We start from the raw sequence: 14,733 nt of genomic DNA, 5'->3' as shown, positions 1-14,733 counted from the left end.
TTTTGCCGCCGTCAGATTGATCTATCTGGATTGATTGAGTGGCAGTGAAGACCTGCTCAATCGATCTGGAAGTCGATTAAATTAAACCATCTCCTCAAAGGATGCAGCGTAGTGGGATGGCGCGCAGAAGAGGATTTAGGAAGTCGATGTAAGTTATACAAGCTACTCTGCATAGCTTGTGTAATTCCCATCCACTGCTGCCAAATTTCCCCATAAATATAGACCAGGCCAGTATATTTTGGCTGACTCTCAGTGGAGGAGGGGGAGGAAGTGAGGTAGGTGCAAGAGACAGATGGTGTGCATGTGTGAGGCAGAGATGAATCATTCCTCTTTATGTATTGCATTTTTGACTCCACAAGGGTATTGCAGCAGAAGAGAGCTACTTGATTTAATAAACATCCTCATAAATGCGAGCTGCAATTAATGATTTTTGTGGTTGATTTTTGTTTTGCCTTGGTATTGCTAGAAGTTTGGAAAAGTGAAGCTTTTGTTTTGGTTTTTTTTATTCTTGTTTTGGGTGCACAGGTCCCTGGAAGGACTGCCACCCCCCATCCTAGAAGCACTTACGCATGTGCTTTACTTTATTTATGTGAGCAGACTTCAGCATGGACAGAATAGTTGGCAGAGTCAGGGTCTGTGCTTACGTTGTAATTTGTGTTGGGATTCCTATGGATTTGGGATTCCTCTTTCTTATATAAATCAGAATAAATATATGCCACTTTGCGTTTCTTGTATTTTACTTTCTTCTGCACTGAATTTTAAAGGTAGCTTGTTCTGCAAAATTTCAAATGAAGAGATTGTGGGTTTATCCTTTATCATGCAAAAAGGCTGATATAGTACAATTTTTGTTGGTACGTCTTGCCCAGAGCAAGTAAATTTTATTGGTTGGTGTTTTTTGTTTTGTGTTTTGTTTTTTTGGATATACAAGTAAAATATCATTAGTTTTTTTCCCCCCACAATCATAAATCATCATGTATAGGATAGGCAAATAGATTGTGTGCTTGTGCCAGGCTCAAAATGAGCTTTTGCGTTATCTCCTGGTTAGTGACATTCTATCCTTTTCTGGTTAGTGAAATAAAGTTCTGCTTTCTTTAAAAAAGAAAAAAAAACTGTAAAGAGAAACCACTTCCTGCTGATTATGTACTGAAAATTCCGAAGTGATAGCTAAGAAGGGGGAATTCCTCCTATTTTTTATTTCCATCTTAAAATGCAGACTTTGTCAAACAACAACTGGGGGAGGAGTAGAGCTTAGGTGCTCCCTTTTCAGAACTGTATGGCTTACATTTATTCTTTTATTTTTTTTGCAGATATTGCAGTGGTGGAGATGAGTGATGCTTTCCGCCAGCCTTCCTTGTTCTACCACCTGGGAGTTAGAGAGAGCTTCAGTATGGCCAACAACATTATCCTCTACTGTGATACAAATGCAGACTCTCTGCAGTCATTGAAGGTAACTCAAGAAAATGTTTAATACTTGTATATCTCTAAACATAGACTCAGATTTCTGATGATAATGCAGAGACCATTCCAGGGTTCTGAAAAGAGCTACTAGAATGATTAGAGGTTTGGAAAACATGACCACAGTGAGAGGCTGAAGAAGCTCAGTCTGTTTAGTTTATCCAAGAGAAGATTAGGAGGTGACTTGATGATGGTCTTCAAGTACCTATACAGGGAAGAGATTTCTGATAGTAAATTACTCTTTAATCTAGCAGAAAAATGCATAACAATAGCCAAACGTTGGAAGCTGAAGCTAGACGAATTCAGACTAGAAATAAAGTGCAGATTTTTAACAGTGAAGGTAATTAACCAATGGAGCAACTTATCTAGGGATATGGTAGATTCTCCATCACTGGAAGTCTTTAAATCAACATGAAATGTCTTTCTAAAAGAGACGCTCTTGGTTAGCCAGAAGTTATTGATTTGATGCAGGGATTACTGTGTGAGGTTCCTTGGCCTGTATTATGCAGGAAGTCAGACTGGATGATCGCACTGGTTCTTCTTTGAGTGCTAGTCTCTATGTGGATTCCAAACATGGGTGCACATGCACGCTATGCGCCGGAGCCAGAACTGTCCGTAGCAGTGTTCGTCTACCTGCGTGCGCGTTGTGCGTCAGCCGCATGGTGAATCAGAGGCCTTGTGAGGTTGCACGGGTCGACACCCCTCCAGTTCCCTCTTACCGCTGCATGGCCAAAATCGGAACCCTCTGCCTCTCTCTGAATTGATAGACTTTTAGCATTCTTGTATATAGTTTACAACAGTTTTAACGTAGTTTTTAGTAGTTAGAAGTTAGCAGTTGTTAAGTTGGGAATTTAATAGTAGTCCTTTTACCCCGTGCGGTGCATCCCACCTGCTTAGGGGGACGACGTCCCAATAAACTAGCTTTAAAAGCTGTGCATCATGTCCGTGCTCCTTCTCTGTGAGTGACACCGACATTCTCTTTATTATTTGGGTAAAGCCCACATTGTCACCCACTGCTCCATCTGTTGCTCCTTTTCACTGTGGACTCGTGAGGCTCAAGAGCTCCAACTCCAAAAACACATCATGGAAGAAGCAGTGTGCCCGCTTGTGCACTCGGCTGGCACGCCGGCGGATCCATCAGAGTGTGCGGCCTCACCACTGGTGAATGCTTCATCATCTCTGTCCAGAGAGGCCTCCTCGACTCGGTTGGTACCGGCGGTGTGATGCTGTCTGGATTAGGGGGACCATTTATGTTATGATTTAACATCAATATTTCAATGTTACAATAATTCATATGAGATAGGCCATGTCAGGTACTGTTGGAAAGGCTATGACTTGCTAAAATTGATATACACATTTATATATGTGTATCAGTGTTATAAGTTCTAAATACGTATGATACAGTAGTATTTCATCTTGTGCTGTGTTTCTGGGCAACACCCCAGACAGGATGGCAGCAGCACTGCTTAATGGCCCATTAAGGGAGCTCAAAGGTACAGTGAGCCCAGGGAGAGAAGCCAGGGCTACATCTGATGAGTCACCAGGACATGTAAGAACATGCGCTATGGACTGGGGACTCTCTCTGAGGTTTTTCCATGCCATGTACTGAGGGCTTGTGTTTAAAACAGGCCACATGGCAATCCAGGCAGAGATTATAAAAGGCAACTGCACCACATCCATATTGTCTTCAGTCTTCATTTGATTCCTACCTCTGGACCAACTAATCTGTAACTGAAGCTGTGAAACAAAGGACTGAGACCCATCCAGGTACTGGATGTATATCAGAGGGACTGTACAAGCCTGCAAACTCCACAATTCTACTGAAAACCTGATATATATATGGACTTTGAAATCATTTGTATGTATCTGATTGCTTTAGTCATATATCACCTCTCATCTTGTTTCTTTCCTTTTATAATAAACCTTTAGTTTTGGTTACTAAAGGATTGGCTGGCAGCGTGGTATTTTGGATAAGATCCAAAGGTATATTGATCTGGTAATGTGGCTGACCCAGGAGAACTTTTTGTTAAAGAGCATAGAGTTGTAATAACTTATCTCTTTACTGGACCTAGTGACTGATTGGGAGCCAGAGATTGATATGCAGTAAAGGGGCTTTTGTTTTAGCTTCTTGATAACCAGTGTGAGGAATCAGAAGCACAATTTTTGGCTGGTTGGGTAGTCTAACTTCAGTGCACCCACCACTGCTGGATCAACCATGCCACTGTGAACGCTCGCAATGGCCTCAATACCCTGCTGATACTACCTCATCTGTTTCTTCATCCATCTGCAACGGCAATTCAAGCATCCATTTTGACTACTCTCTCAAGACCGCAAGCAACCTGCCCCATTTCCTGTGGTCCCTCCTGTCATCTTCAGGGGCTGTCTTGCCCAGTTTGCCTACAGTTCGAGCAAGATTGCCACCGATCGTTGGGTGTTAGACATCGTACACTGGGGGTACCTCATAGAGTTTTTCCTTTCCCCCTTGCCACCCTCCCATGCAACAATGGGAAACCCATCAGAACTCATTCTCCTCTGAGAAGAAGCAAACACCCTACTTCTGAAGGGCACAATGCGCTCCACATCAGTATTATGGCCATGGATTTTACTCCCCCCAGTTCCTCATACTGAAAAAACAGGGCAGTCTTCGCCCCATTTTAGATCTCTGGATTCTAAACCAATTCATCCGCAATTTCTGATTCCATATGGTTACACTTCCCCAGATTCTCCTCTGCCTTTCCCCCGCAGCCTGGTTCCTGGCTCTCGATATGAAAGACATCTATCTTCATGTGGATATACATCCCGCCTTTTGCAAATTCCTTCGCTTCATGGTAGGCCATTCACACTGTCAGTTCTGAGTTCTTCCATTCAGAATAGCTACTGCTTCACATGTCATCACAGAAGTCTTTGTGGTAGTTGCAGGCTATATGAGAAATCTCGGTTACTCGTACCCATATCTAGATGACTGGCTCCTAGTTGCATCATCCTGGGATTGTATACTGACCACCATCCATATCCTACGAAACCTCCTCACAAGCCTAAGGATTTGCCTCAACAAGAACAAGTCAACTCTTGTATCTACTCACAAACTCACTTTCATAGGAGTTTGGCTGAACTCCCTGGTAGCACGAGCTTTTCTGCCAACAGATTGCTTCGCAGCCCTCACTTCCCTCATTGCTCAACTCCACTGCCAGCCTTGCACACGTCTCCAACAGTACCTCTCCTTCCTAGGCCATATGATGGCCTTCACCTCTGGCACACTGCATGCACACTTGCACATGGGATGTTTTCAACTGTGGCTGCATACCGTATACAACCCACAAATGGACCATCTCCACAAATGGGTACTTAGGTGTTAACTTCCCTCATGTGATGGTGCGATCCAATCAAGGTCATGGCCGGCATCTCCTTCAACCCTCACTTGTAGGATGGGGTGCTCATCTGGAGGGCCACATTGCCTAAGGACTATGGTTCCCCAGAGAGGCCAGGATGCACATCAACATCCTGGAATTACATGCAGTCTGCCTCGCGTATCAAGCGTTCCTACCCTTCCTTTGACTCCGTCATGTGCAACTCCTCTCAGATAACATGACAGCCATCATCTACATAAACAAACAGGGCGGAGCTTGGACTCCAACGCTTTGTACAGAAGCCATTCATCTGTGGACCTGGTGCCTCAGGCATGACATAACACTCCATGCAGTCCATCTTCCGGGCACTGACAATATCCTTGTGGATGCTCTGTTGCTCCTTCCACAACAACCATGAGTGGGAGCACCACGACCCCACTCTCCAATCCATCTTTTGCCAGTGGGGCACTCCATGCTGGGACCTCTTTGCAACTCCTGCAAACCGCAAATGCCCCTTTTTTTTTGCTCCAGGGATGCTCTTGGACAAGGCTGTCAAGGGGATGCACTTCTTCTTCCTTGGTCACCCAAGCTCCAGTTCACCTTCCCACCACGCCACTTCTTCTACAGATCATCCGCAAGATAAGACGAGACCATGAAGTCCTCATCATCGCTCCCTTCTGGCCTCACCAGTATTGGTTTACCGACATCCTTCATCTCTTGATTTACCTGTTGATTCGCTTTCCTCCTCTCCCGAATCTCCTCACGCAGTAATGTGGCTGGTTCCGGCACCTCAACCCGGAACCTCTTCACCTCACGGCCTGGTATTTGAATGGAGCTCATGAGTAGACAACACGTGCTCAACACCAGTACGCGATGTCTTTTCACATAGCAGGTGCCCATCTACTAGTGCATGTTATCAGGTGAAGTGGAAATGCTTCATGTTGTGGGTGGCCCACCACCCCCTTAACCCAGTCTCTATCCTCACTATTCTCAACTACCTTTTCCACTTTTGACAGTCAGGCCTTGCCCACTCCTCCGTCTGAGTCCACCTAATGATATTTAGTGCCTCCTCCCCCCAGTTGATGGTTTTTCCATTTTTAGCCGCCCTACCTCAACCTGTTTCCTCCATGGTCTCCTTGGCACCTTCCCGTCAGTCTGAACATCCCCCCACCCCCCACCTGAACCTCATCCTCTCGACTCTCATCAAGCCACCCTTCGAACCACTAGCTAATTGCTCCCTCGCCCCTCTCTCCAGGAAGGTAATCTTCTTGGTGGTAATCACATCTGCCTGACCGGTTAGAGAGCTGGCGGCTATGATGGCTGACCCGCCCTTCAGGGTCTTCCATAAGGACAAGGTGTACTTAAAACTCCCAAGTTCCTGCCTAAGGTGATCTCTCTGTTCCATCTCAACCAATTCATTCACCTCCCTATCTTCTATCCAAAATTGCACGCCTCACAGAGAGAGCACTCCCTTGTTGCCAGTTGCGCATTGGCTTTCTACTTCCAGCGCACACGCATTTTTTGGATCTTGTCTAAGCTTTTCGTCGCCATTGCAGGGGCTGTGTCCTTTCCTCTCAGCATCTCTCCAAGTGGATCTCTCGTTGCATCGAGGAGTGTTATTCCTTTTCTCAAGTCTCTCTGCTGCCTGGAATCACTGCAACAGCGACTATGTCCGCCCTCCTCACAGATGTTCCGTGGCAGGACATTTGTAAAGTTGCCACATGGTCCTCTATGCACACTTTCACTGCTCACTATGCCATAGCCCCAGCAGCAGCAGATGTGGTAGTTGGCCATGCAGTCCTGCAGACTCTTGTTTCTGGCAAGCCCTCGTTCCCACCTCCACGTTAAGTGCTGCTCACTGTGCTACCCATGTTTGGGATCCCCATAAGGACCAGTACTGGAAGAAGAAATGAAGGTTACTTACTGGAACTGGAGGTTCTTCGAGATGTGTGGTCTCTATGTGGATTCCGATCCTGCCCTCCTTCCCCTCTGTTACGGGGTGTTTGCCTGTCAATAAGAGGGACCTGGAGAGGTGTTTGCTTGTACAGACCTTGGATATACCATGTGGCCAATGCATGATGTGCACGCAGGTCAATGAACACTGTTACGAACCATTCTGACTCCAGTGCATGGTGTGCATGCAAAGCCACGTTTGGAATCCAGATGGACCACAAGTCTTGAAGAACCTCCAGTTACAGTAAGTAATCTCCATTTCCTTCCGGTCTTAAAGTCTGTGAACCTATGAAACACATCCTGATTTCCATATTAAGTTTTTCCAAACACAGAGTGCAACCATATGCACTTGTCTTGTAGATTAAGGAAAACAGCCAATTAGAAATTAAAATAGTAAAATATCTTTGAGTGTGCTGAGTGTGTCCACGTGGTTTAGGAGCTCTGGAAACATAGCAGCTGCATCTCCACAAATTATTATAAATTTAAAGCTGCAATGTACAGAAAAAAGTCATCACTACCATTACTTTATATGATATATCAACGATAAGCCTGATGCAGAGCTGTTTGGGCAGAGTGAATCTGTAAAAATTTCCCAAATTTAAAAATGCAAATTTAGATTAGTACTAGATTTTGCAGGCTTGCAGAAGTCTTGAAACCAAATCAGAGATCATAAGGAAGGGGGTGTAAATTAAACATCGGTAAGTAGGCCCACAAGAGTCTAAGCTGGGGCAGTTTGCATGCTGCTGAGCCAGATGAAAATGTAAATCACACCTATATAGATTTATCTCTGGACTTGGTCCATGTGACCAAAAGAAGGTTCCTTCCAGTGGACCCTGTTAAGAAAGGAAAGTTCCAGGCCATGCACACAGTCATTGGAGAAGTCTTAGTGCATGTCATATTAACTAAAATTGAGACTTACAGTGGAAAACCATTGTGTGATGGACTGACATAATGAAACCTGGTTGGATATAGTGTCTGAAGCTTGTAGCACTGGAATTTATGGTTCACTATTTGTCACTCTTTTATGTCAAGAATTAATAGTTTCCGTTATGTGTCGAGACACCCACTGCTCCCATCCTCTTTGCTTTGCACAGACAGATTAGACTGTCTCTCATGTAGATACCACTGTGCAGTTTACTTACAGTAATTCACTCCACCACCTTCTACATACTAGTGTAGTCACAATATTTACCATGTCCTCTAGTTTTATTACCCTTTCTCCAAAGATGGGGGGAGAGAAGATGTCTCCTCCCAGAGAACTTCCCTTTTGTCAGGCCCTACTAGCCTTTCTCTCTCTCCTACTTCTCCCCACTTGCACTTCTTTCCTGTGTTCTTTTCTCCAGTCTCCTTGTTAATGGACTCATTAGCTACCCAGCCCCATTCTGATTTGGTAATTAGGAACTCTTCTCCTTAATCAGATCCTCCTCAGGGACCTACTTGGTTAAACAGTAACTAGAGTGTTGATTCAGTTGCTGATTCTCAGCACTCTGTCACACCCTATCAAACAAAAATACCAACAGAGAGTATCAGAGGAAAATGACCCTTATAATGCAGGAATTGTTTTCCTGTTCTTTGTCAAAAACAAACAAATGAAAAACCAGCAGTGTTTTTCTTTAGCAACTTTGCAAGAGATGCAAATAATAAGGAGAAGCTTTAGGGAAATCTAGCTAGTTCAAAACCAAACAACATTTTATTTGTAGTGCTATTATGACAACCATGATTGGCCAACACTGAAGATTGAACCCAGAAACTTCTGGAGCTGAATTCATGAATCACTACAGCTTGAGCTAAAAAACCAAGGTCTTGAGCTGAGAACACTAACAGACTCCCATTCTACATAAACAGGGCACCCTGGGTCACACTGTTGCTAGTGGACAGTTCTTAACAGCCTAGGACAGGGCTGACTTATAGGTGTGCATCCTGTACAAAGTTCTACACCATATGCACATCCTGATGGCCCTCTCCTGCTCCAGCTTAGTATCTTGATGCATAAGCAAGAGAGAGAGGTTTGGTGGTGTTGGAGAGTGAGACTGGCTATGGAAGAGCCTTCTTCTGCTCGTCTTGATGCTTTAACTCCCATATGCAACAGCAGTTTTGGGGAGAAAACAGTTGCTCTTGTCCACTTGTAGAAGGTACTAAAGAGAAGCACGTGAGCCAGCATGGGGAGTGGGGCTGTCTTCTCCTTAGGTACATACTTTTGATTACCATGTAGGTTCAGTTCTCCTTGCATCTGGCTGGAGTAGGATTTGGGTCTAGTTTTGTCAAGTTATTTACAGTTTGGCCCTACTTCATTTGTTAAGTCTTATGTAACTTTGCCTTTTCCCCCTTCCCTCTTCCCCCATATCTCAGTCAGTTGGATTGTTTAGCGATTTGAGGATTTCATCAGTTTGTACATAAGGTAAGGAGAGTGAGATCAACAAAGAATTTTTCCTCTTCTTTCTCTAAGGGCTAGTCTACCCTTAAAACTTACAGTGCCACAGCTGTATTGGTACCACCTAAATGAGCAGTGGTAGCTATGTTGGCAGGAGATGGAGGAGGAAATCACTCCCTAAGCCCACTTCTCGTTGCCATCACCAGATGAGATTGTGATTCCCCCTCCGTCATAGATGGCCAATGATTTCAAATTATTCCAAGACCTTGCACAGAGGATGGCAGAAGGCCTGCAAATACTGTGACAGGAGGTGACTAGTCTCACCACAGGTTGGTGGATGTTTTACATTCCTCCACCTCCTCCAGAGTGGCTTCCTGCTTAATGAGGCACTCATGGACCCATTCAAAAGTCATCTGACAGATCCCTGCATCTATCTCACCAACATGCAAGTGGGCAGACAAAAGGTATTACATGCCAATAAAGGACACACCTGCCTCCCAGTTCCTTCATTGTGGACACAATTAACTCTAGGGGCCACCATCAACAGTTCAAATCCACCCCTAATGACTGGAATTAGAAACGTTTGGATCTGTTCAGCAGGAAGTCAAATTCATCAGCCACCCTCTAGTTCTGTGTAGTGAACTACCGAGCCTTGTTGGCAAAATAGGACTACAGGAACTACACAAAACTCTGTTCCTTTTATTGAGCAACTTCCTGACTCTTGCAAGGACCAATTTAAGGTCATTGTCAGTGAGGGCCAACTCATTGCTAAAACTCCTCTGGTCCGCACTAAATGTGACTGACATGGCAGCATGCTCGATTTCCAGAGTCATTGTGATGAGATGGGCTTTGTGGCTTCATTTATATAGCTTCCCTAAAGAGGTCCAAACTACGGTAGAGGACCTTCCTTTTGAAGGGACAAAGTTATTTGCTGAGAAGGCTGACACATCCCGTCACACGTCAGGATCTGTACTCAGGCCTACAAGAGAAAGTACAGCCCTCAGCCACCATTCAAGCTCCGAACATCATAATGCTCTCAACATTCATCCCAGTACTCATCTTAGAGATTTTATGAGCTGCAGAGGAAGAAGCAGTTTTGACGGGTTGGTCAAGGTGCCCATAGAACATTCTCCTCATCCTCTCATGCTGAAAAACCCCACCCGTTCCTTCAGAGACTCTCACCCAGTTCTGCAGCACCTGGAAATGGATAACCTCCGACATATGGGTGCTGGAAATTATCCAGGATAGATTTGCCATCCATTTCTCCTCCCTTTCCTGTCCCAAAAATTCTTCCCCATCCCTCTTCAGGGCCCCTTCTAATGAGAGTCTGCTATATCAGAAGATAAGCCATCTCCTCACTGTAGGAGCCATAGAGCCTGTGCTGACATCTTAGAGGCTTCTACTATTGCTGCTTCCTAATTCCAAAGATAAAGGGAGGTTGGAGACCCATACTGGACCTCAGAGTGCTCAACAGATATATCAAGGTGCAGAAGATCAAGATGGTCACTTTATCAACAATTATTCCTGCATTAGAGAAAGGAGACTGCATATTGTAGGTCGAGGACCAAGAACCATACTTCCACATTTCCATCATACCAAGTCACAGATGGTACCTTGGGTTCATGCTAGGCCAAGACCACTACTAGTACAGAGTACTCTCTTTCAGCCTCTCATCAGCCCCCAAGGTATTCTCCAAGAGCCTCTTCATAATGGCGGCCCACTTCTGCTCTCAGGGTTTCATGATTTATCCCTACCTGGGTGACTATCCTCTCAGGGCATATTTCTTCACCGAAGCCCAGCAAGTTACCCAGAATCCTGTTCCAGAATCTGGGCCTACAGATCAACGCACAAGAATCAACATTAACACTGGTACAAAGATGAGAATTCATAGGAGCGGACCTTGATTCCATTCAGGCAAAGGTGCTCCTCCCACATCACAGATTCCTCAACCTCTCCACGTTGTTCGAAATGGTATAATCCAGCCCCCAACGTTTTATCAACCCCCCAACTTCCAACCTTTTATCCTAAATCTCATCAGGATAATAGGGAAGCCATCCTCTATAAGCTCGATGTGAGGAGAGCCTTGGCCTTCTATTTGGACAGAATAAAAGCTTTCAGAAAATCTCCGAGATTCTTCCTTTTCCTTGCAGATAGGTCAAAGGGTACAGTGATTTCTGTTCAGACTCTCCAAATGGGTCTCAAACTGTATCAAGCTCTGTTACCAGATACATAATGTAGCACTTCAATATGCACACACTCAATGAGATTGCTCTCCTCTTCTGTCGCCTTCTCCGAGGGTATCCCTGTATCAGAAATCTGCAGTGCAGCTACGTGGGCATCTGCACATACCTTTGCAGAACATTATGCTGTCCTTGGGGACTTGGCTGCAGACACCGATTCAGTGCCATAGCACTATTATCTATGACAGACTTGACTCTGAAGCTCCAGCCTCCAGTGGTGGGTGCTGCTCGGGAGTCATCTATAGTGGAGCATCCAGAGGGACTCTACTCAAAGAAGAAGACAGTTATTTACCTTATGCAGTGACAATGGTTCTTCGAGGTGTGTCCCCCTGTGAGTGCTTCATGACCCACCCTCCTCCCCTCTGCTTCGGCGTTCTTGTCATTGACTTTGCCATAGAAAAGGAACTGAGGAGAGTTTGCCTGCGCCCACTTGGCTAGCTTCTTGGCAGGAGAGGAGCAGTGCATGCACAGGCTGAATGGACACTCCGATCAGCAATGCAGGGATGCAAACACACTTACAGTGGAGCACCCGTAGGGAAACAAATCTTGAAGAAACATCGTTACTGCACAAGGTTGAGTAACTTTGTCTTATTAAACCATGGGTAGTGCTAGTAATTTCTCTAGAAATAGAACCATACTGTGATTTGCATTGACTCCTTTTTATGGCAAAAGTAATTATGCTAAAACTATTCCTCCCTTCAACGCACTGAATTGCTTTTGTACGATGAATACTGCTTGAACGTTCATGCCATTAAAACTTCTGCAGAGATGATCTTAAATTAGCATTTTGTTAATATATATTTTTATGCTGACTCCTTACCCACTGTTGACTTCTGCATATGCATGGAAGATACACTTGGAATAATCCTGTTTCTAGTGAATCTTCACTGCTGCTGGAGTGCTGGAACTACACCAATTTTTCATATCCAACCAGTATAGAACTTCACTGTAAACTTGTATGAGGCTACCAAATGCCCTCACATATGTCATGTCTACACTTCCTCACAGTTTGGACTGTGAAGGTGTGAATAGCAATGCACACCAAAGTGCTCCGCTGTAAGTCCCCTGTGTGGATACTGCAGGCATGAACTAAAAAGTTCCTGCCCCTCATTAAAGAGGACTGTGTTAATACAAACTAGGAACTTTTTAGTTTGTACCCATGGTGTCCTTACAGGAGAGTTACAGTGCAACTGTTTGGTACACACTGCTGTTCATACTGCCATAGTACAAACTGCAGGGCAGTGTAGATGTATGCTTAGATTTGTGCTTGAAATTAGCATTTTGAACTTTCTTTTTGTGTTAATCCACTGGACAAAACAGCCCGCTTTAAGCTGATTTCTAGCCTGCTTTATTATTAAACATAAGAGCTACTTTATTGTTACACTTTTTTTGTTATTCCTTGAGCATAGTGTTCTTCCGATTTGTCAAAATCGCTGTTAAAAGTATCCAGAAAAACTCAGAAGTCAGTGTTTATAACCTGTCACTTACTAACTAGCTTGTGGAAAGTTTCATAAATGCCTATTTTAATTGCATGTTTTATTTAAATTAAAACACAATTCTCAGTTTATAAATATTGAGAAATGTTTATCTACCATGCAAGTTTCAGAGTACTCTCTTGAGAGAGGCTCTGCTTTGGAGCAGCCTCTTTTATACAAGTTTCTGTGGTTTACCCATATTTCTTTTTCCAACACAAGGGTGCATTGGTATATGACAGGAGTGGCCAAACTTACTGACCCTCTGAGCCGCATATGACAATCATCAGAAGTTCAAGAGCTGGGGCACGCCTGCTGGGGCTCGGAGTGCCAACCCTGCTCTTGCTGAAGCTCCAAGCCCCAGCAAGTGCACCCTGCAGGGCTGAAGCCCCAAGATTCCCCCCTCCCTGCTGAGCAGAAGCCCCTAGCCCCACCACCCTGCCATAGGGCGTAGGAGTAGGGATTCAGTACCATTTTAAAAATAATTATCCAGATGTTGGGAAAGCACTTTGCAACTTACAGCTTACTCTGGCATCAACAAAAACCCGTAAATAAAATCCTGCTGCAGAGCAGGATGGGATAACCTGGCAAGTTGGCAGCTGTAAAGTAGTGTAATCCATCCCTGACTTTGGACCCCACTGGAAGTAACTGCATGAGGCGAATCCTTCCAACACTAAAAATGGCTGCGGTGTAGTTGCTTTTACATGTTAAATGAGAAATGTAAGGGCCATTGCTTTGACACACCCTCTATTTTTAGTGTTATGTTGTGGATGCATAAACTCAGTGCTGCACAGTAAAGCATGTTCAGATTGCTGCATTGGATAGCATTTGCTAATTCTGCTTCCTCTGAAGTCAATAACAAAATTCCTATAGAAGCAGGATCAGGCTTCAACAGTGTTTGCAAGCAGACTACTCAATGGGATGTGCAGGGAGAAGCCTGAATATGTTGTGTAGGACTGAGCCCATAGTGAGTTACTGTGTAAAAACAATGTCTGTTCCAGGATCAATATTTTAAAAATATTATAAAACATCAAATTTACCCTGGGAATTGATTTCACACATCCCTTGCCTGAGACATATTTGTATAAATTATATTTCAGGCCATTCAAGCAGTAAGTGGTTGGACTGGCTCTCAGTAATTCACGCTATTGATGCAGTTTGGGAATACTATAAACATATTTGAAATGCCATTTAAACTAGTTTTACAGTCTCTTTTACAGCCAGTGTAGAAATGCTACCTATTGAATATTAATATCACACAAATTAGCATGGCATTCATCCTTAGGACAGGGACATGGACCATTAGTCTGCTTTGCACCTCAATGAAGAAAATGTAGACTAAATCCATAGTTCTAGTGATCTGTTAATATTCAGGTACTTAATGTCTCTGCAGAAGTGATGCTTATTATTTACAGCAATTTGACAGACTGAAAATATAACATCTACCCTCCATGCTTCTGGTTTTCTGTAAATATTTATCGGTGCCCAATAGTATTTTAAATGTATAAATCTTCTAAAGACTGTTCAGGTTCTGTTTTTAATATTCATTTTTATTTTTACAGGAAATTATTTGCCAGAAGAATAATGTAAGTAGAAACTTGATTTAAGTTTAATTATTAGCATTTGGATTTCTGTCCCACTTAACATTATTTATCCTGTCCTGTTTCCTGGCTGGATCATTTAATATTATCCTATTGTATTTCCCATTATAATTAGTGCACATCTGATCTACAATTCAGAACGCTTGCACTCCCAACTACAAACTGTATACATCGTTTCATAAACCTGTTACTAGGTAGCACACCCCTTTACCTTTTCTGTATCCTTCAATAGTGTTTTCCTCTGTTTTTCTATTTTTCTTTTACACACCCCCTTTTCTTTGCCACCATGTTTTT

General features: G+C 43.8%; 1 protein-coding gene across 4 annotated transcripts in view; it reads left to right on the top strand.

Annotated features, from left to right (window-relative positions):
* MAP3K5 (mitogen-activated protein kinase kinase kinase 5) overlaps positions 1–14,733 on the top strand; it is a 143,863-nt gene that overhangs the window by 41,366 nt on the left and 87,764 nt on the right. For all 4 annotated transcript variants that reach the window (XR_010918652.1, XR_010918653.1, XM_067542295.1 and 1 more), the window contains exons 2-3: positions 1,308–1,447; positions 14,401–14,424. Coding sequence is in view for 2 of the 4 variants with exons in the window: in XM_067542295.1 (XP_067398396.1) it covers positions 1,308–1,447; positions 14,401–14,424 (164 nt within the window). In the remaining 2 variants the exon portion in view is untranslated. The remainder of the gene's footprint in view (positions 1–1,307; positions 1,448–14,400; positions 14,425–14,733) is intronic.

Source organism: Emydura macquarii, unplaced genomic scaffold (genome assembly GCF_026122565.2).
Source record: "Emydura macquarii macquarii isolate MOO-44397 ecotype Brisbane River unplaced genomic scaffold, CSIRO-AGI_Emac_v2 contig_705, whole genome shotgun sequence".
NCBI lineage: Eukaryota > Metazoa > Chordata > Testudines > Chelidae > Emydura > Emydura macquarii.
Note: the sequence above shows the minus strand (reverse complement) of the source record. Positions and strands in the feature narration are given on the sequence as shown.